The following is a 22,832-nucleotide window of genomic DNA, read 5'->3' as shown; positions in this document are numbered from 1 at the left end:
CTATAGCTGTTGGCCACAATAGTTCAGAAATAATGTCTAATGTGGTTATGAAATTCCAGCAAATTGATGGATTGTAGCGATGTCAGTTTGTTCTGGAGAGAAAAGATCTCTGTGTTACTAAGGCATTTCCAGTGATCCAGTACTGTCAGCTTCCAGCACTCAGGAACTGTGGATCAGGTCGTTACTGGCAACTCTGCTTTCATTCTGAATTTTTAAGACTTTTTTTTCTTTTTTTCATGTTATTGTCTATATGTGGTTAAGAGCAGCACTTTATAGTCCACTGTATCCTGTAGCTGCTGTGCCAGTTCAGCAAATGCTGATATATATCAATCTCCCTTTTGAGAGATCTACAAAGATGTTTTTACAAAAACAAATGGCTGGTTTAAAAACGTACCTCATACTGTTTCACAAATCTTTTTTTTTCTGTAATTTGGTTAGGATACCTCAAAGCAAATTCTAATTTTAAGTCTTTATAAATACCTTCTTATGTAAGATCCTTCCAACAACTTCACAGATACTAAAAAATAAGCCCTCTTTAGAAGCTAGTACATTTTGTGCTTCCCATATGAGCAGACTTCTTTGTCGTTCAGACCAAAGTCTCTTAGTGGATGGCAGAACATGAAAGTAAATCTAGGAATCCTATTCTGATAAAGTTTTCACATAAAAAGCAGAGTTGTCTACCTTCTGTAGACAATATGAGGTGTTCTCTCATTCTGTCAATATCTTTGGTTTTTTTCTAATTAATCTTGATGTTTATCACAGTAAAGATACCCTGTTTTGATTTGCACAAAATAACGACTCAGAAACCTCCATGCTGTATTTTTTTTTCCCCCAGAAATTTCACTATGAGCTTTTGCAATCTCCACATATTGTAGCTTGGCACAAAACACTACCTCTGCTTATGGTTTGCATCATTAAATATCAGATTGGCTTCTCACTGTGTTTATAGGATACAACAAGAAATAGCCTGTTAAATCTGGCTGGTTGGTAAAACTGGTGTTTGTTGAATCATTGCACTCCTGTGTTCCCACATCATACAGAGAACAAAATTCCATAAAACTAATTAGCTGTAAAATAGAATTTAAGTCAGTGGCAAAGAATATGCCCAAATATCGTAAATAAATTGAGAATAACTTTTATGAAGTCTAAAAAAGTGATTCCCTAAACATTGAGAGTAGACCAGAAATGCAATCTATAAAAGTGTTTTGAAGTAAAAAATGCATGCCAAGCATATATAATATTAATAATAACAGTTCTGATGGCTTATCTATAGATCTTACTGGCATACTGTTGGAACTGAAGCAACTATTATCATCTCCAGCTTATGGATGAGGAAGCTGGGTAACTGTAAGAATAAATTTTAAACACAGAACATGAGGCAGTGCTGACTCCAATTCCCATTGCAACTCCCAACTTTAATTATTTTTCTGTGAGCTTCGTTTGTTTTCCTTCATTATACAGAACTTGTTCTTTCAGCACAAGGTAATTTGGGTAACACTGAATGTAGATTAGATCCGTGCATTAATACTTATGCAACTTATTAACTCTAAAATTGTTCTGATGGATTAGCTCCTTCCCATCACTGTATGGGAAGATGCCCACATCCTTAATTTAGATTGGTGTGTCTCTTTTGACAATATTTTACTGCTTGCAACACTACGGAAAGCAACAGGAAAAGACTGTCTCTGATGCTTTATTAGCATGTTTCCAGATAAGCCTCGTGGGAAGTATGTGGAATATCACTTCTAAAATCGTGTATTTCCACTGCCCAAGATCCATGTGGTGCTGCTGAGATAATTCATGGGAAGCCTCAGTATCAGCAATACAAGGATGACGTTCTGTTCTGCTTCTCCTGATTAGTGTGAGTGCCATAAAAGCTGTCTTTCAGGGTCTGGCTAAAATCAAACTGTGTATTAGTTAAATAGAAATGGTGCTAAATGAAGGACTGAAATCTACTGAAAAAGTAGCAATTTCCATCTTGTCTTACATTCGGGAGTCATTTTGCTTGTGGCTTGTCCCTTGACCCTCTTTGGCTTCTTTATTATCTTCTTTTTCAGGGCAGTATTTCCTGAGATAAGCAGAGAAATTTATCTGGTAACTTGACTGGGATGATCCTCACGTTTGTGTCTTCCATCCCTTACCAGTGCAGTGCATTTACGTAGAGCTTTAGACCAAAACACTCTCCAGTTCTTTGAAACTGCTCATTACGCTGCACCGCTGGAAGCGCTCCCCATTTTATCCCTATCTTGCTCCTGGGGCTCCCTACCAGGTCTGATTCAGTATTTTCCTGCTAACCTTTGAAGTCATCTGTGCTGGGTGCCTTGAAAAAAAAGTTTTCCTTGAATGTTAATTGCCCCTCCTTGCAGCTACATTCCTCAAGGATCTGTTTGTTCTTCAGGTGGTGGATGCACAGGACCAGTAGACAGAGATGGAGCCATCAGGGCCATGGCTTTGGTGTTTGGCAGTGGAGACCCTGAATGTGAGATCCTCAGGCATGAAATGCAACATCCAGTTCTCCTGTTGCACGGTCACACTTACAAGATTAGAAATTAGAACAGAAAGGAAAAGGCAAAGAAAGAAGACAAAAGAGAATAATGTATTAAAAGAAAAGCCTGGCCAGTCCAACTAGCTCGGGAGAGCAAGGAAACACAGATTGATACCTTGGTGTTATCTCAGTCACATAGCCGTCATGAAACACTATAGTACTTAATAGGGGTAGGTAAGATTTCACCATGTGACTTTTGGTGTGCTTTCTGGAGGAAGTGTGTCTGCTTATACCAGGGTTTTCCTTCAGACATCCTAGGAGGATGCTGCTTCCATACTGACCTCCCTGCTAAGGTAACTTAGCAAAGATGTGGACTTGCGTTCTTGCTGGAAATTTATTCTCGTGTCTCAGTAGTACTCAATTCGTGACTTTACTCAGTCCAAAAGGGAAGACTGACCTTACCAACTCATATTGCCGTTCTCCAGGCCATACAATAAGCACTTTTTAGTGCCTTTCTTCAGTATATTAGGATCTAAGTACAGAAAAAAGGTATAATGAATTGTGTTGTCCTTAGGGTTTTTTTTCCCCAGTGCAAGACTCATAATCTTCAAAGGTGTTTCAGAAATAATTTTAACAGTTAAAAAGTAATTTCCATGCACAGAGTCATAAATACTCTAGTTTATTAGAGAGGGCATAAACTTGTACTGCATTCCTCTGGCGTGCCATTTCATGAGACAGGGTGAACCTCATCTCCCTCCCCTCCCCTCCTAGCAGTTGTGGTCTCTTGCCACTTACTTAGTGCCAGCTGTGGTGCTCACCAGCCACCTTGCAGGGATAATTCAACTCACTAACCCAGCACAGAACTAACCCAGCATAAAAAGTGGGTATTTTCTGCAGGGTCAGCAAAGCGAGTCAGGTCATGCAAGGGGTAGAAGGGGGCTGTGCTACAGAGAACAAAATCTTTTATGTCTGTCCTCATTAATCATTATGTCTATCCTTAAAAGTGTCATCAGTTTTTATAGTGTTTTACATGGAGATATTCAAGTGAGTTGACTGTTAGCCTCATACTTAAAACACCCTGTGTCCCACATGTTGAGTCTTCTCTATTCTCTTTATTTGAAGTTCAGCTGTTAATGTGAAGTTGTGTTACATTTCAAAGAGTTCTACTATGCAGCAAAGTAAACGTGGTTATAGGCATTTTCTAAAACTATTAGCATAATTATTTCTTTATTAAAAATTATTTCAAGAAAGAAATTAATGTCTGACGTGATCTATATACTAGGAATAAAAATGCCCTCCCGTATTTGCAGTAAACTTTCATCCATTAGAAATATGCCAGTAGACATTAAAATCAAATCACCTAAGGAAAGCAGCTTAACTCCTCTTTATCTTCAGCAACTTCAGCAGTTTTGCAGAGCCACCTGTAACTCAAAATGGTTCAACAGCTCCCCACACTCATGACCCCGTACAGCCATACCAGGAACTAAATAAACCCTACTTACTAGCAATTAAAGTGATTTAATTTAAAACACACTGACAGATGCATAATGGGTTAATTAGAAAATAAGTAATTAGCAAATAGGATGGAAAAGGTTAAAAGGTTGTGGACTTTTGTTGTTTGCTTGGGAGAGATAGCGAAATCATCAGTGATTAAACTTTTTCTTTTAATTTCTGGGCTTAATTCTATTATTGTTAGCTGTAAATGAGGCAGCAAACAAGAAGAGAGGTCTAAAAAAACCAAAAAAGAGAAATCACGTTTTATCAGACATACTGAAAGGCCATTGTTAACACTTAGGCTGTGTGATTTGTTTCCAGTCTGCTCACAAAAGTAGGTATGCATCTATAATGTTTGTACTTAATATGAGATTATATACATCTTCTGAGAAGAAGTAGTTGTCCTCTCCTCCCTCTGCTCTGGGCCCTTAAGCAGGTCAGGAAAAAGGCTACAAGAAGTGATAGAGGTTAGAACACACCTCCTAGGAAACCCTGCCTGCCTTTAAGAGTAAATCAGTGAATTGTTTTGTTGGAAAAATTTCATAATGTTGTTTGTTCTCAAAAAAAGGAAAAAAAAAAGTTAAAAAGGAATAGGACTTCGAATAGGGTAACTTCTGAGCTGTGAAAATCCTCAGCTGAATTCCAGTTAACTTGTTAACTTCCTGTGGTGCTGGTTATATAGACAAAGCCATTACAGAGGATGCAGGCCATTTTCTGTTAAAATAAGCAAAATAAGAGCTACTTCATTTTCACAAGTATTATTCTTTCTCTCCATGACTCCCGTCTGCCCAAAACCAGAAGCAAAGGGCTTTTAGATATTTTTAATACAATCATATTTTGTGATCACTGGCTTATTGCAAGGTAACTTGAAACTCTTTAATTATTTATAATAATTATATCTATGTATCTATAAAACATGTGGTTTGTGTTTTCAGAGGGGTCATTTGCAGAAAGCTTTCTCCAATTTGAGCTTCATTGTTACTGAAGTCATTGAATTTTTTCTTTTGAAAAATAAGCTTTTGGGTAAACCTCAGAAATAGCAATATGGAGTTCTCCGTTTCAAAATATCAATTAAAACCAGGCAGGAATTTTTCTTTTCAAATATAGCTGCTCTCTAACCTAATTACATGTCCACCAGTAATCATTAGCATAATTTAACCAAAATTTCCCTAACAGTCACATTCTCCTATCATTCCTCTCTCTCCTTAGAGCCTGGTTATCCTGTGCTCACTTCCCTGTCACTTCAGCATGCCATAGTTAACTCTCAAAAGAGATATATGTCAGTCAAGCCCCTTAATCATTTAACTTTACTTGTCTGTCCCTCCCTTTCTATTATTCGTACTTTTTTGTCTCTGGTGTACCTTCAGCATGCCTGCAGGGGTATTTTCTGCTTTACTGCTCGACATAAGGCCTGAACCTGCACATGTCGAAATGCACTGTCCTCTTCTGGTGCATCATCAACTGTCATCAACTCTCTGATGCCCATTTCCCTTGAGCTGCTCCTGCAGCAGCAGGCAAAGGCTCCAGGACTGCCAGTTCGACTTGTAGAAAGGATCTGCACAGATTTTTTAGCTAGTCTTTATTCACACACCATAGCTCTTGCTAGCTGGGGATACAGGTTTCAGAAAACAGCTGCCTTCTTGTTCTGGTCCGTTACTTCAATTTTGTTGAAAATCAGCTTCTTCAAAATTTTCCCTCAGTTATAATTGAATTTAAGCCATACATTTCGGAATTTAGTGGTTTGGCAATTCAGCTGTCAGTTTTTAGGAAAAATAGAATCATGTTTGGAAACTCATCAAGTCACACAATATACAAAACCCATGAGGATAACCCATAGCTGTAACTGCATCTCTTGTTTTCTAAGATTTTCTACGAAGTTCAACATACTTTCTTCCACACTGTAAATCAAAGCCTGAAATACAGATAACACTTTTTCAGTATTGAGAATTTATTTTTCAACTAAACTGGTGACCTTCTGAAGCTCTGTTTAAGAAAAGCAGAAGGCCTAAAGCTGCATTAATTCTGCTGTTCATGTCTGAGTCCCTGAAAATAGCTCAAATAAATGCCAGTACCAATCTTTAGGGTAATATTTATCCCTATTCAGAGTGACATTTGTAGATTAGAACATATTCATTTCTGCTTCACTGATTTTTTTAGGCACAGCATATATATATAAGATGCATTGACAAAATGCATTCATGCTAACAAGATGCATCCAGGTACCTCCCCTCCTGACATTTAGAAAATATTCTTTTTCTTAATCAATTTCATCATAAGGGGGGGAAATCAGTTTCAAGGAAAGTCTTTGAAATTTATTATCTCTGAGATTATCTGATGTTAGTTAGTTGCAGAGACTTACTTACTGGGTAGGTAATTCAAGACAGCCTTTGTCTAATACACACTTTAAAATAAGTAATAAGAGAAATTAGCATTGAAGATAAACTGTTGAAATTTCAGGGAGAGATAATGTTCCCTGAGACTGTGGAACAAAACAGACAAACAAGAAAAGTTTTATGTCAAAGCTGTTGTCTGAATACCCATATGCTGGGGAACGAACACACGAGCCATGAAGTGTCTCAAAAGAACACTCGAATGATCACTCAAATTAGAGATTTTTTATATTATCCCCTTTTCTATCATTCTTGGCCCTCCAGGATCCTTGCTCAACTGAATATTTATTCAAGTCTGTAGAGGTCTTTGTGAATTAAGGCTTAAATCTTTAATGATATAAACATCACTTAATTCACAGTTACAGATCAACTACTCTTTGGCAAATCTGACTAGCTTGCACCATAATGCTTCATGTTAAGGGAAGTCCCTCACCCAGGGAATAAACCCCTGGCTATCAAAATAGTGGCTAAACAGGGCTGCCTCCAGTTCTGTGCTCCTCTCATGCCCTCCTGTGTACACATGTAGTAGGCCAAAGCAAAGTGCTAGAGAGCTGACATTTCTGCAAGGGGGATGAAGTAAAGAAGGGAAGGCTGCAGCCCATTATGCTGACCAAGTTTTAAGCTTCATATAAGTAGATTTCTTATAGCCTTTACATCTTAGGGCCAGTCAGCAGCTCCAGATCATGATAGTAAATGATTTGAGATTCTCTGTAAGTTATATTACTAATTTCTGTAAGTACAGGGAGAGAGAAGAATTACATGTTCTGTTCTCTGCTTGATGACCAGGTGGTTTAAAGGTAATGTTACAGTCTTCCTCCGCATTCTTTCAATGATGCTTTTGAAACCTCCTTTCTGATCTGTTCAGGCTACTGGGAAACAAACAGAAACACTAAAACTCTTTTCCTTTTTGGCTGTGAAGAAATGCGTTATTATATTTTCCAATATCTTATTAAAAGATATATTTACCCTAATACAGTAAGTCAGTAAGTTCTGATGAAATCATAAAAACAACTTTTATCTTGTTTTTGTCTCGCATTACTTCATTTTGTGGTGCTGGCTCGATTTTTTTGTAGCTAGGTTGAAATCAACAGCTTTTTCATTCAGCCTGTCCTGCAAACCATATGCCAGATCCAAAGCCTCACAATGGGACTATGGGAAGAATTAGTTTGTCCATCTAAATTAGTAGTGTTCATCCTGCAGATCTGCTTATTGAATACAAGAGCTTTCAAAAACCTGTAAAGCAGGGAAGTTACTGTTATCTTTTGTGAGACTTATTGTCTGCATATAAAAATTTTCTGGCTTTCACGCTGTAAAAAATCTGCTGATGCCTGCACAGAGCTAAGCACGTGTTGAGTCTGTGTGAGGAGGATATTACACAGAACTACTGGATGTTCCTATTAGAAAGGTCTTTGCCTTTTTGTTCTTGTGTTTCAGAATAGACTGCAAGTGTTTATACAAATAGTTCACTGTGGTTTTGATTTTTTGCTTTATTGAATATTTTGTGCCCTCGTGAATTGAGCTAGACTAGCAGTAAAAAGCATGAGTCAAAGTCCACTTCTGAGCTTGTGCCTACAAGGCAGTTCTGAGAGGGTCTTTTCACTAAATGTATCTGAAAAACTAGAGAGAGTGTTATTTCTCTTACAGTGCACAGTTATTCTGTTTTGCAAGAAAGTGAATACCATTGGCTCATTATATAGATATTGTGTACCATAAGCCATAGCCTGGTACATTTTTTCACTGAATATATATTAGTACAAAATCCTCTCTATAACTTGTTCTAAAATAGTAATTTTGCTTTCCAGTTAAATATTGAAATACACTTGAAAGTTCAGTTAGGCATCATACAACCTCTATATGGGTACCTTATAATTTTTCCTGATGTGAAGTTGCTACTCTGGATTTTTCACTAAAGATGACGTTCAAAGTGAGAGCAGCTTTGACAGAGGGAGTTTGCAGAACAAAATATTCAGATGATTCATCCCATAATTCGTCACCCCCAAGCCAAGACAGCCCTCAAGAAAAACAGAAGTGCCGTAATTTGTGAAAGGAAGGGCGTGAGGGGCTGGAGTCCTGGGGTGCTTGCTCTGACTGTGATGGAGCTTTCCCTCTGCACCCTGTTACAAAACCTACATGCTCTGCTGTCCTACTCTGTGCCCTCACCAGCTCCCTGCCCCATCCCAGGACCTGGGCAGGCTACCACCCATCCCTGGCTCTGCCGGCAGCCCTCCCTTCTTTTCGGCGCAAGTCTCCCCTCCCTGGAGGCAGCCCAGCTCCTGGTGAGCCAGAAGCAAAGCGGCAGGTGTTGTGTAGGAGTGCCAGCGATAAGCCAGAGACGTTGGCTGTTACAGGTAGGGTTACAGGAGGGACTTCAGTGAATGAGCCAGGTTGCCCCATGGCCCTCCCTCTGGCTTTTAAAAGGGAATGTCAAGGGGCAGTCCAGCAAAGAGACAGGTGGTTTGTCAGTGCTTCTGGAAGATGAAAAATCCCTTTTCCCCCCTGCTCCTGCCTTGAGAAGAGATAGGAGGCAGCAATGCTCGTCCTCTCTGTGCAGCTGCTTGGCGAGTGGGAAGGGAAGCCTGAGGCTTGCGAAGAAGTGTGCGGTTCATGGTATGGACAAGAACCAGGATTCAGACCACAAGATTACCATGCCCCTGGCTTTAGAGGAGACTGGCAGCCACCATCTAAACCTGAAACATCAGAATAAGGTCAAAAACACCTTCATCCCCTGAGCAGCAAACTCCTTTTGTACAGCCATTGGTTAATCTGGTGCAGTTGTTTGAAGGAGGAGGCAGTTGGTGAGAATGGGAGAACGCTTAACCACATTGATTAATGCTAATTGGTTAATCACCTCTCATTATGGAAAAAGTAAGTAGGTGCAGTAACTGGCAATATGGCTGGACAGTTTTTCTGGATTGGAGACTGAAGCCAGAGAACTAATTCCAAATATCACCTTTGCAGACCAGAGGATCTGAAGATCCCAAAGATGTCTTTTATTTTTTTATTTTGAGGCAGTATAAAAATATTCTTTTCCTGGTGCAGGGCTGTAGATCTGAGACAGAACTCAGTATCAGGACAGAGTGAGCATTTTGCTACCTTTATTAGTGGTACCCAATATAAATGTAAAGACTGCCTTGTTTAAAAACAAAACCAAACCAAAAATCAACAAAAACAAACAAACAAAACAAACAAACAAAAAAAAAAAGGAGTTGAACTTCAGTGATGGAGAAGGAGCACACTGTCTACTCTGCTGCCTCAGCTGTCTAGAAGGGAGACCAAACGGGATGTGAGATAGCAGCCTCTGAATTAGTGCTGCGTGCTTAGGGCTTGTGACTGAGAGCCAGGAGACCTTGGGTATCTCTTTTTGGGCAAATAAGTGCTCAACACACAACAGATAATCTAACAAAGCCTGTTCCCTGTGACGTTAGCAAAGCTTAGCCATAAAAATTGAGTCACTTCTGGCAAGAAAGAAACTTACTCTGCAATGTCCGGGAAGACTACCAGACATTATTGGCCTGATGTAGTGAAGTATCGTCTGTGACTCACGCGTATCTTTCCCACTTGTGCCTGTTCATGTGCTTTTTAGCTGTAGACTCTGAAAAAGAACCCGATTTCCTCCAACATCTTCCACAACTATGCCTTCAAGAGGAAATGGCTATAATTAACATAGACACCACTTAATCTCACTCATTTGAAGTAGCAACTGTGTTGCGCCTTCAGAAGACTGTCAAGGTTTCGGTGCCAGAATGGATAAATACTTCTGTACTTCCACAGTGTTTCCATCTGTGTGCCACATTCCTTGAAATGAAAAATAGGAAATTACTTCTGGAATATAAAGTGCGGTATAAAAGTATCTTTTTGAAACATCCCAGTACACTTGGGAAGATTATTAAAATCACCATCAAGTACAAAGCAGGTGTTAAGCAGGTATTACAAATGCGCGCAGTTACTGTGTATCTTTTGGCAGTTGCTAAATTGACCTAGTGGAGATGATAGATGGGGAGATGATGTACATTCACATAGCAGGTCATCAAGACCTGCTCCAAGAAACTCAATTTCTGGACAGTTAGGAGGGGAAAAAGGGGATGCACGCTCTCCATTTTAAACTGTGGCATACAGGAAGACTGCCAAAACTAGATACGTTAGTGTAATGCTTTAAACAAAAGACTATCTTACAGTCATTTTGTAATTAGTTTTTTTTATACAAGTGACAGCTGCCTTTATGCCAAGTCCTGGTCTCATCAGGGAAAATGGCAAAACTCCCAGGATAGCTAGAATTTTTCTCTTTATGCAGAATCCATTGAAGAACATTGTATTTCTCATTTTTTAATCCTCTTTTCCAACAGATTGGTGCAAACTCAATAATTTTAGGTTTAGTAACTAATTATTTACAGGAGGGACAGAATTTTTGTTTAAAACATTCCATTGTTTACTTCAAGAGCACTTATATGTCACTGAGTCACAAAACCACAATTAAATTCTGGGAAATGGCTTATTATTGAGGTTCACAACATCCCATGGCATGTCAGGATGGGTGTGATTTTAACTGGAGGTCTGATCTAAATTTGGACCCTCTCAAATCTCTTGATTGACAGACTGTGAAGGATTTTGAAGTTCCACAAGATGTCAGTTGCAAAAAGAAAGACCTTGCAACAGAACCTCTGGTTCTGTTGTTTGTACTGAACAACAGTCTTTGAAAATAGAGTGAACATTATGTCCTGAAATCAGTAATTTCCATTAAGTATAATATACTGTAGAGAGAAATGATTTCAGATTATTAGGAAATAGAGAAAGGAAAAAATAATTTGGTGCCTGTTTTTTAATTTTTCCTCTCTGGTCACCAGGGACAGAACCTGAGGGAATGGCATGAAGCTGTATTGGGAGCTTTAGGCTGGATATCAGGAAAAGGTTCTTCACCCAGAGGGTGGTCGGGCACTGGAACAGGCTCCCCAGGGATGTGGTCACAGACCTGAGGCTACCAGAGCTCAAGGAGTCTGAGACAATGCTCTCCGGCAAATGGGGTGATTTATTGAATCATAGAATATACTGAGTGGGAAGGAACCCATCAGGATCACATTCCTGGGGTTGTCCTGTGCAGGGCCAGGAGCTGGAATTCAGTCGTCCTTGTAGGTCCCTTCCAACCCAGGATATTCGATGATTATAGGTTTGCCGGGAGGGGAAAGCGGGGGGGTGGGGGGAGTTACCGCTTTTTTATTTTTTTATTTACGGGGCAGTAGTGATGTGTTTGGGTTTTATTGGGGGACAGCAGGGGGCGGGAGGAGGTTGTGTGTGGTTTTGTTTGGTGGTGGCGTGTCTGGTTTCTTTTAACCGTGACCAATTCCAGCTTGCGGGAGTAGCAATTAACTGGGTCTAAAGATGTATGGAGACGCGTCCGGTTCAGGTAGCGAGGTGTCCGGAGCGATGGAGCGGGCGGGGAGCGGCGCTCGGGGCTGTGCCGCGGCCGGCAGGGCGCGCTGCCGCTCCGCGCCGGGGACCCGGCGGGCCGCGCTCCTGCCTTCGGGAGAGCGGGGGAGCTGCGGCGCTTCCCGGCGCTTCCCGGCGCTTCCCGGCGCTTCCCGGCCGGGCAGCCGGCGCGTTGGTGGGCGCGGGGTATGGCGCTGAAATGCGCTCCGTCTCGAGTAGAGCGGCGCAAACAGCGCCTGGGGCGAGCGAGGAGCATCCCACCGACACCTTGCGTAGCCTCTGCGGAGCCCCGGGTGTGGGAGCGCCCGGGAGGGCTCTCGGTGCCGGGGTGGGGAAGGCGCTGATGGGCTTGGGTGAAAAGGCGGGGCTGCGTCCCAGATGCATTAATTACCCGGGACTGCAGCTCACCTGCTTTCCCGTTCTGGTGGTGATGTAGTCCCTGTCTAAATGGAGCAGATGCGCTCGATGTTCTTTCATCTTGCTGTTGGGGGAGGATATTTATTTCAAGGACAAGGCAGAGAGAGGCTCCTCGTGTGAGGAGACAGTGACCAAGAGGAAATACAGACAGGGCTGTGGCACTGAATGGATGGAGAGAACTCATAGAATCATAGATTTAACTGGGTTGGAAGAGACCTCTGAGATCATCAAGTCTGACCCTTGATCCAGCCCCACTGTGATTCCTAGGTCATGGCACTCAGTGCCACATCCAACCACATCGTAAAAACCTCCAGGGACAGTGAATCCACCACCTCTCTGGGCAGGCCATTCCAATGCATGATCACTCTCTCTGTAAAGAACTTCTTTCTAATATCCAACCTAAACCTCCCCTGACAGAGCTTAAGCCCGTGCCCTCTTGTCCTAAAACCCTTAAGTTCATTAACAAGACCAAAGGACAGTTTCTTACCATTAAATGGTGATTGGGACAATCTAAGAGAAGTTCTACTTCCACTATAAAATGTGGAAATACACTAACATTAAAAGGCAGGTCTTTCCTTATCATAGAATTGTAGAATCATCAAGGTTGGAAGAGACCTTTAGGATGATCCAGTCCAACCGTCCACGCAGCACTCCTCCTGTAACCCCTAAACCACTAAACCACAGCACTCAGTGCTAGATTCAGATGCCTCTTAAACACCTCTAGGGATGGTGACTCCACCACCTCCCTGGGCAACCCATTCCAATGCCTGACCACCCTAATGGGAAACAAATTTCTTCTAATATCTGAGCTGAATCTCCTCTGTCCCATCCTAAAGCCATTTCTTTTGGTCCTCTCACTGCAGGCAGGGTAGAAGAGAGACCAACCCCCACCTCACTACAACTTCCTTTCAGGCAGTTGTAGAGAGCATAAGCACCCAACACCCCCCCCCCTCGAGGCCCCCCTTCTCAAGAATAAACAAACCCAGCTCTCTCTGCCATTCTTTATAGGACATGTTTTGTGGACCTTTCACAAGCCTTGTTGCCCTTCTCTGGACACACCACGGTACCTCAATGTCCTTTTTAAAGCGAGGGACCCAAAACTGAACACAGAAGTCAAGGTGCAGTCTCACTAGTGCCGAATAGAGGGGGATGATATTCCAGAGAGCGTGACTGTTCTCAGGCTAGTTTTCCACAGGCATTAGTGGGGTCACTTGTAGGCCCGGGATTTCTTACTTAAAAATTCTAATAAGATCTTGTCTCTATTCTGGAGTAATACCTTTAGGATTGTCTCTGCTTGGATTGGATTGTTGGTGCTTAAACTAGGGAGTGAGCCGGGATCATCCAACTGGGCACTGTGTTTTGGGCAGGGATGGCTGAACAAGGGCACGCTGCCTGCTATGTTTCTGTGTGAAAAACGTGATGTCTGGTATAAATACCAATTTCCTCTTCTGACACTAAATGAGCTTGCAGGGCTTCAGTCTTTGCTACCAAACAGAAAAAGAGTACAGTTAATGCCAGTGTGTGTGTATGGTCGTGTGAATGGGGGACATAGTCTAAATATTAAAACCAGGACTTTAAAATGCCAAATTCAGTTCCTTACAGTTGCAGTTGTCTCCTTAATAAAAGAAATGATGATGTTGCACAAAAGTTAAGTAATAAGTACATATAAAGTAGTTTTCTACTGAGTGAGTAAAATTACTATTTACATATCAGAACTTTGTAAAAGTCGGTAGAATTTTGGATTTCAGATGATTGAAGAAGAATGGGAGTAACTGTAGACAGAGGATTTCTAACTCCTTTGAATCCTCTGTTCTTACTGAAGCTGAGAATAGTGGGCATATATCATTAGCAACTGTGAAATAAAAACCATTTAGCTCCTAAGGTGACATATTAAACTTACAGGAGATTCTGAAAAAAAAAACCTAGCAATGTTCCATGAAGTGGGCAGAAGCATTTTTTTTTATGGATCAGTAACCACCAGCTTTTAGACCTTACTTCCAGATCCCTGTTATCCACAGCTCCTCCAGTCTACCATGTTTTGGACCTGATTTGCATTTGTTGCTTCATGCAGCTAAGCAAGGTGCTTTGAATTGAGTGTGTTAAGCCATTAAACATAGACAATGGTATTCAAGATCCAAAATATTCCATCCTGTTTAAATGCTAATGGTATTCTGCAGATGTGCATTTATGGACATATTACATGGGGTTTTTTCTTTTTTATTTTGGCAGCTGACATTGGTGACGGAAGAAGGACAAGAATGATTACATATCCATAATTCCCAGCAGTATGTCAGGTAATCATATTCCGTAAGAGCATCTATGCAATGTTTCTTGCTTTGCTGGAGTGATTATTATTAAATATTTACTGCAAAGTACTTCTTTACAAGTTCTGAATGCATTGGTACTGGGAATAGAATTCCTTCCTCTACCAAGAGTGTAGAGATGTGGGACACATCTTCCCCAGCATTTTCATGTTGAAACTCTCTTCCTCCTTGGTTTTCCTTCAGCAAAGTAGTTGTGTTTTGTTCTAAACACACGTTCCAACCTCAGCATTCCTGCTTAAACTGCCAGTACAGTAACAGTTTCTGCTGACTAAAGTTGCCTAAGTTATTTTGTAGCATGGACATATCCCCTGAGCTTCAAAGGGAGACAGTCAAACTCATTTTACATAGATTACCAAGTACTCTTCAGAGAATTATTGACTAGGTCTGCAGGTGGGCTGAAGATCCAGAGTTGAAATGACCATTAACCATTTTAATCCTGCTTAACCATCTTATCCCTGCCAGTTGCAAAGCATTTGAAGGCTACACATAAATTGGCTATGTCAAAACCCCTGTGTGTCTAATCCCAGAACAGAGTGTCTAGAAAGATGTACTTTTAATGTGGAGATCATATCGAAAGCCAAAGAATGTCAGACTTCCAGAATTCGTTTTAGCATTCATCAAATTGCCTGAGAAAATGTTCTGCTGATACTGCTTGTCGATGTGTATTTCACGAGCCAAATGCATAAATGGGACCTTTTAAATGCCTATTTGTAAAATGCAGCATGTGCTACATAGGAAGAAATCATAACTAACAAGACTGAATTCCTGGTGTTATGCTCAAGGGACAGTTTATTTTTACTCACTGTGCAGATCAAATATCCCTTCCTTTCCCCTAGAAGGCTCCCATCCTTTTGTATTGGCCAGCAAGGGGTAACAGCTTCTTTCATCAGCAAAGCTGGTCTTCTCACTTTAGGGTTCAGATATGAGGTAGAGGGTAAAATTGATGGGAAGATGCAGAGCATTATTTAGATGTATGCTTTCATAGTAAAATGTATTATTTGATAATATGCAAAGGTGTGTTTTTTTATGGTTTCTTTGCTGCCCATTGAAGCGGAGGTAAATGTAAGAAGGAGACAGAGGGCATTGAGGCAGTTTGCGCAATGAAGTGGAGTAATCTGACCCTTAGTTGATGTATCAGACTCTGGATTAGCATCACCGCCACATGAGGATCAGGAAGGAGTTAGTATCCTTAGGCTACATTGGCAGGGCCTTGGAGAGTGTTTTTGCGTTGTTCTGCGGGCATTCTAGGCATGATGATTTCGTTCGACAAATACCTGTTTTGGAGGAATTTAAAGCATCGACACGTAACTTGGCGTCTTCCAGCTCTCTGTTATGCTCTCTTCTGTCTCGTGCTAAACTGTGTCTTGTGGCATTTTTTGTCAGGTCTTAATGGAGCAGTTAGTAGCCTGTGCTATGTGATGGGAAGAGATGAAGAAGGAAATGCCGTGTGCCCACCTTACCTGTTGGCTCTGTGGCTTCCTGTGGAGGGTGGTTTTATGGAGATTTTCCACTAGCACTCTAACCAGCCCTGTCCCACTGGACTTGCCCCTGGCAGGGCAGCTCTGCTAAGCTCAGTGAAACACAAAGCCTAATTGGAAGGACCTACATTTCCTGCATTTCTTTTGAAAGAAGTGGGCAGAGCAAATAATGTGCAAAGAAAATAGTCGTAAAATGACTGTTGGTACAGCTGTAGATGTCCATCACTTTTCATTATGAGCAGTTCATATTTTCCGTTTCTGATTATAGGAATGACATTCCCTACATGAGTCTGAATGTGAAAAGAAGCATGGATGAAATTAAAATCTTTCAAACTCTCTAAAAACTTCATAAATACCACGATCCAGAGCCAGACAGGCATCCTTTTGCAATTAATGAAAATGGATTCTGTTACTGAGTCTGATTACTGGAATAAGAACAGAATCTAAACCAAACCCAAACCATTTGACTAAAATAATAAGCTGTATTCTTTGAATTTTTGATAGCTAATTTCTCTGCCCATATGTTATATTTTGACTGCAGTATGTATTTTCCTGTTGTAGGCACTGCCCAAAAGCTTTCAGGTTTTACTGCAATCTAGAGAAGTTTTCCTGACAGAAGGTTGTAGAATTTGGCCTTTACAGTAAAGCTAGGCTTTACTACATTTTCAGTTTCCGAAAGAAAAATATTTTTAATATTTTGACATTTCAGCTTTAAAAACACATACTGGTGTGATTATTTTATGTAGTTATTGCTTTTAGTAGAGAGAGTTCAAGTTTGCCAAAACTAATTGGGAACTTGAATTATTGGTATCATGTAAGTATTTCAGACCTGTAGAAGCCCTTACTTAGTAGTGAATAAAATTAAAAATAAAAAGCAAAATGAATGTACCAGGTAAAATATTTTGCATGCAGAAAGTTAAAGTGAAAAGCAAATGTTCAAAGTGAAGTCCAAACTACTCTTCCTTTTCCTTAGAATGCAGAGTTTGCCCAGCAATACAGATGGAGTTAATTAACACCTGATATTGGGTACTTGATGCCATGAGAGGCTGACAAGTGAAAAACTGGATCTACAGGTTTTGTAAACAGTGTTTGTTAGTATGCTTTTGCAACTCTACAAGTTCTAGGTGTCAAAACTTGCCTAACCAGTTTTATTTACACATAACTCAGATGATGACCAAACATTGAGATAAAAGGATTCCTCAGGAGACAGAGAGCTGGACATAGTATATCTTTGAGTACTGAGACAGATGCATTCTGTTCTCATTAACTGAAGCTTGGTAAAATAAATAGTTTTCAGATGAGTGATCACACACACAAATGTAACATAGCAAACCTGAAAGTTTAACTTCCCTGTCTTGAAACACATTTTTTTTAAGTGTGCATTGTCTTTTATAGAATCACAGAATGGTTTGGGTTGGAAGGCACCTTTAAAGGCCATCTTGTCCAACCCCCCTGCAATGAGCAGGCACATCTTCAACTGGATCAGGTTTCTCAGAGCCCCATCCGACCTCATCGTTAATGCTTCCAGGGATGGGGCATCCACAACTTCTCTGGGCAACCTGTTCCAGTGTTTTCACACCCTCATTGTAAAAACCTTCTTCCTTACATCTAATCTGATTCGACCCTCTTTCGCTTTAAAACCATCACCCCTTGTCCTATTGCAACAGGCTAAAAAGTTTGTCCCCGTCTTTCTTATAGGCCCCCTTTAGGTACTGAAAGGCCACAACAGAGTCTCCACAGAGCTTTCCCTTCTCCAGGCTGAGATTGTTCAGCTCTCTAACTTTCCTCATAGGAGAGGTGTTCGATCCCAGTGATCGTGTTGGTGGTATGCCTCTGGACCTGCTCCAACAGGTCCATGTCTTTCCTGTGCTGAGGACCCCAGAGCTGGATGCAGCACTCCAGGTGGGGTCTCATGAGAGCAGAGTAGAGGGGCAGAACTACCTCCCTCAACCTGCTGGTCACACTGCTTTTGGTGCAGCCCAGGGTATGATTGGTTTTCTGGGCTGTAACAACAGCTGTTCATCAGCAGCTTTTACGGTTGGCAGCAACAATTACTACCCACAGATTAATATAGAGGGAAAAAAATTATATAAGCATTTTAAAAATCAGTACTGTCTTAGCAATAACTGCAAGTCTTTCTGCCATGCATTTGCACAGTAGAATAGAAAAATTACAAAGTTGAAAAATATTATTTTCTCATTGAGAAGATAGTACTTTCAAATAAACATGCAACACAGTAAATTAAAAACATTCTTTCTATTTTAATACTGTAGTGAAGCTTCTGGCTTTAGCATCACTATTCACTGGCAATAATCTATTGTTGAAGACTTCCTTGTGTATATTTTCTCCCAAAATGCAGGACAACCTCCGAGACGTATCTTCATCTTACTTTATTTACTGGAGTGAGAACTGAAAAAGAAATTCAAAAATAGCCTTTAAAACGTAGAAAGTATTTGTAGAATACAGTAAATGTCATTATTTTCACCTTTGTGGCAGAAGAGTGAATGTAAAGAATATAATAGTAGTGACAGTGAAATCTGCAGCAGCTCTTTCACTGACTTCAGCAAGGCCAGTGTTTTACTCTGCTTTTACTCGGTGCTTTCATAATCAGCTCAGTCATTGTGCTTCTACGCTCAAATATCCACACTGTTCTATTTGGTAATGACTGTAAAGTTAGATCAAGATAGGAATTGTAATGAAATTAAGTGCTTACATTGGGGAATATAATTTAAATGTCATAAATGCATATTTTCAGTAAGTAGAATTTAATATGCAACATTTCTTGTAACAGGTCTCTCATTTGGAGAAGAAATTTAATCACCTTTCGTGCAACAAATCCATTTGAAAACCAGTGTCTCCAAGGGTGTTGCACGTAGTTTCCAAGAACTGGGAAAAGTAATAGGATAGGAAAGGTACCACATTTTCTTCATGAGTCTTTTCACTGTAATGCTCATTACCCTGTAAACTTGATATTAATTCAGATGGAGAATAGTTTATTGTGTAACATCAGCTGGCAAATTATTTATCCTGAATTTCTGTAACTTCTTTGCCTGCCAGACCATAATAAAATCCGACTAACTCAAGTGTATTATTTCTTTTAAGTAATGGACTTTTTAGAAGGACAGTAAATACTTTAATATAAGGGTTTTTTACGCTAGGATTCAGCAGCTTTGTAATGAGCTTTTGGGGATTTTCAAAAGGTTAACAAGATTTATATTGTGAGATGTTTTTGCATGAAGCTATGAATCACTCCATGATGGCTCTTATTACTTAGAAACGTATTTTTGAATATGCAGTTAAAAATATCACACTTCGTAAGTTCTAGGTTACAGACACTCTGGTTTAATTTTAACTTTTTTGTTTAAATTCTAGTGTTTTTAAAAGTGCTTTCAAAAAGGGCTATATCAATACAAAAGCCAATTAGTCTGTAAAGCATTTTGTAATGTTTCAGTTTTTTATGCAATTCTGGATGTTGGTGTTTTCCATCATAGGGGAAGAAAAGGTTCTCTAAATGGTGGATTTTTTCATTGGGAGAAACATGAAGATCTTATGTCTCTGTGTTTCTAAGCTCTTTAAATTTGGTATTTACAACTTAGGAATACCTGCTGTTTTTTCCAGATAAGATGTTTTCAAGGGAAAGAAAAAAAAAAAAAAAAGGATCTGGTTAGATTTCACGAAGAACAGAGAAAACAAAGATGTAATTTTTTTGGTTTTGCAGCATTTGCTAGTCATTTTCTTAAATACATTTCATTATGTTAATGCTGCTATTTTTTTCCTTTTCTATTTTGTTTTTAATAATCTATTAGTACACTTAGTCCCTTTCTATAGTAATTTTATTTAAACCAGAGCTGTTTCTTTTGCTAACTCATCTTTCTGAAATTTATTTCTGGTGGAAGCAAACTGTTGTGTTTGAAATTTTGAGAATAATTCTTAGACTGTGTTACCCTGTTTCACTACTACCATCAGTTTAGAAGGAGTTCATAGTGTCGATATAAAACGTAATTGCTCATTTTTGCAGGCAAAGACCTTTCACAGTAGTTAATAAGAAACCCACAAAATGTCCTTCTGTGTTTTCTAAATCTTCTTCACTCCCTGCCACAGGAGTTGCAGCCTGCCATTTTATGAGCTTCAAAAGTCTGACCCCAGACTGCTGTTTAGTTCTTCTGATAACTGTGTGTCAGAGCAATGAACTCTGCTTCTCCTTGATATTGAGTCCTGTAGAGAGAGAGTATGGTAATTTTTTTGTACCAATTGTAAAATTGTTGATAAACTCCAGGATTGATGGCATCAGGCACTGTCCAGTTATTTCCGTATAAACAAAATACCTTTTACGTTCCCTTACTGTACTTCTGATGATGTTCTTTAAAAGCATCAGAATTGCTACAGTGCTTACCATAAAAGAGAATGAATGTTCAAGGAGGTGTGTAAATGTTGCAACACATGAAGGCCAGACTTTCACTTCTGCTTTGTTGTGTGTCTGAAAATGGTTTAGACATGTACCAAGCTTGAGTTTATTTCAGGTTCTGAAGAATTCTCTCCTCACATCCCAGTTTGTCTTTCTTACTGAAGAAACCTTTGACTCCATTGTTTGGGCAAACTTGATTGTTTGTTTTTTTTTTTCTTTGACAAATTACATATTTGTCAAGATTGCTAGTTTTGGTACTTCTGGGTTTTTTACCTGGCCATTGCTCAAAACTCAGTCCTTCAGCAGGAGGTGTTATTTCAAGATAGCTGGTATCTCATTAAGGAATTCTAGAACTAAAATAACTTGAACTGTTTTATCATCTTGAAAAAAAAAAAAAAAAGAGCTTCAATTATGTGCACATATCCCCAGGCTTTGCTGTTAGTAAGCAATGGCCAAATACACTGTCCATTCCCCTGTGGGAAGGAGAGGAAGGTCTGATGGGGACTGGGGAAAGACCATGTGAACTGATTTGGAAGCTCAAGAGGAAAGCAGTACTGAGAATCAGGGTTTTAGAAAAAGGTGATAGTGATCTCAAGTGATTTGTGAAAGTGATTTAAGTGATTTTCTAAATGGCTCCACTGTAACTTACATGTTTTTAAAGATCTGATTTACGTATTTTGATCCATAATGTGATTCATAATGGTGTTTTGGCTTCTCACTTTTAGTAGATTCCCAGGCATTAAAAGTATTATCTAACACAGTATCAAGAGAGTAAACATCCATTACCATCCCCATATTCACACAAACATCAGTCTGCAAAATGAGTCCTGGAGAGGTGGATCGCTGTCTGTGGGACATTAAATCAGTCTTGCTTTAAAACAAACAGAGGGAGGTGGTTGTGCACATTAGACACAGATACTGGGACTCCTTGCCAGAGTGTGTTGTAAGTGCAAGAAGGATACACAAGGGGAGACTGGGCTGCACTTCAAAGAGAGATCCACTGGGTATTGCTACATTTTAGAAAGGCTCAGATCCTTTGGGCTGACAAGTAGCTTGCGATTGTGAGACTTCTGGTGGAAATTCTCATACATACTTGCTTTGTTCTTACTCTTCCCTGGGTATCCATTTATGGCAGGTGTCCACTAACAGCAGCCAGGTGAGCCCTGTGGTTTGAACAGAACTGTTGTGCTCAGGTGTACCATCTTCTCAGGAAAACTTCCATGTGTTGTACAGAACTGTGAGAGGGGAAAATGCATGTAGCATCTATCTGGCTGTATTGGTTAGCACCACCTTTCTAGTTCCATTTGTTTCCTGGTATCGTACTGCTTTTTCCCGTATACCTTTGGTCATTCGTTTCTTGCTGTATGTTTGTTTAATTTGTAGCTGTTACAAGATTCCATATTGGGGTACACAATTCCTGTTCATTTCTCAAAGGACAGGATTTCAGACAGCTCTTTATTACGTACCAAAACCCCGAACCCTGAACCATTTGCTTCTCTGTGCTCAGAACCTGACTCTTACAGATTAACTTACAGATGAGCTGTCATCTGTTGTTCTTCTGGATATTCTTTTTCTCTGATTAATTTTTTCTCATGTTTAGAAATTTGAGCATAATGTCAAGCCCAGGTTCTTGATGAGATAAGTGTATGTGGGGTATTACTTTAATAGTTAATAGAAATTCAGTGTGTTTTTAAAAAGTGATAGCATTGATTCACAGAGGAGCTTGTAAAGATACATCAAGAATAAGGATAAAGATACCGCACTGTGTATTATGAGTTTCTTAGTGTTGCCTTTTCTTACACAATAGAGGCTGTTATAAAGTTTATTGTCATTACCTGTGCACTTTTTCATGGTGATGTAATCTTTGTCCCAAAGATTGAAAATATTGAAATTAAAATTGTCTTGAAATTCATATTGAAAAATGAATACTTAATTATTTTATAATACTGCCAATATTAAAGCAATTAACAATAAAACAGTCCTGGATTAAATAATCCTGGCTCTATTTACTTTCACAAACATACATGTACACGTTTCTGAAATACTGAAAACCACCTAATGGTTTCAGTAGACATCACTACTTCTATCTGTTAGAGTCCCTTTCTCTTGCTCTACAAATTTTTTCTCATAGACATTGTCATTTTGGTATTTTAAAATTTAGGAAAGAAATCACATGTTCTCAAAGGTTTTATTTAGCATATAGGCAGGATTTGCATATTTATGAAAAAGTGTGGCTACTCTGTGTTAGCTGTGCTCCATCCTTCTGCTTATTCAATGATCATATGTAGTTTAAGTGTTGAGAAACTCAATTGTGAAGTGTTTCCCGGTTTTATAAGGAAGCATAAGAAGAAAATGCCATGCTATTATTTGGGAGAAGAGGGAAGGACAAAAAAAAAAGGGGGGGGGGGAAGAGGAGAG

At 39.8% G+C, this 22,832-nt stretch overlaps 1 protein-coding gene across 5 annotated transcripts in view; it reads left to right on the top strand.

Annotated features, from left to right (window-relative positions):
* THRB (thyroid hormone receptor beta) overlaps positions 1 to 22,832 on the top strand; it is a 160,457-nt gene that overhangs the window by 95,443 nt on the left and 42,182 nt on the right. For all 5 annotated transcript variants that reach the window (XM_027880976.1, XM_027880978.1, XM_027880979.1 and 2 more), the window contains one exon: positions 14,437 to 14,501. In XM_027880976.1, the coding sequence (XP_027736777.1) occupies positions 14,495 to 14,501 (7 nt within the window). In that variant the 5' untranslated portion in view covers positions 14,437 to 14,494. The remainder of the gene's footprint in view (positions 1 to 14,436; positions 14,502 to 22,832) is intronic.

The sequence above is a fragment of the Empidonax traillii genome, unplaced genomic scaffold (assembly GCF_003031625.1).
Source record: "Empidonax traillii isolate 1590-97213 ecotype Southwest subspecies unplaced genomic scaffold, ASM303162v1 scaffold81:size2596050, whole genome shotgun sequence".
Taxonomy (NCBI): domain Eukaryota; kingdom Metazoa; phylum Chordata; class Aves; order Passeriformes; family Tyrannidae; genus Empidonax; species Empidonax traillii.
This window is presented reverse-complemented; position numbering and strand designations above follow the sequence as displayed.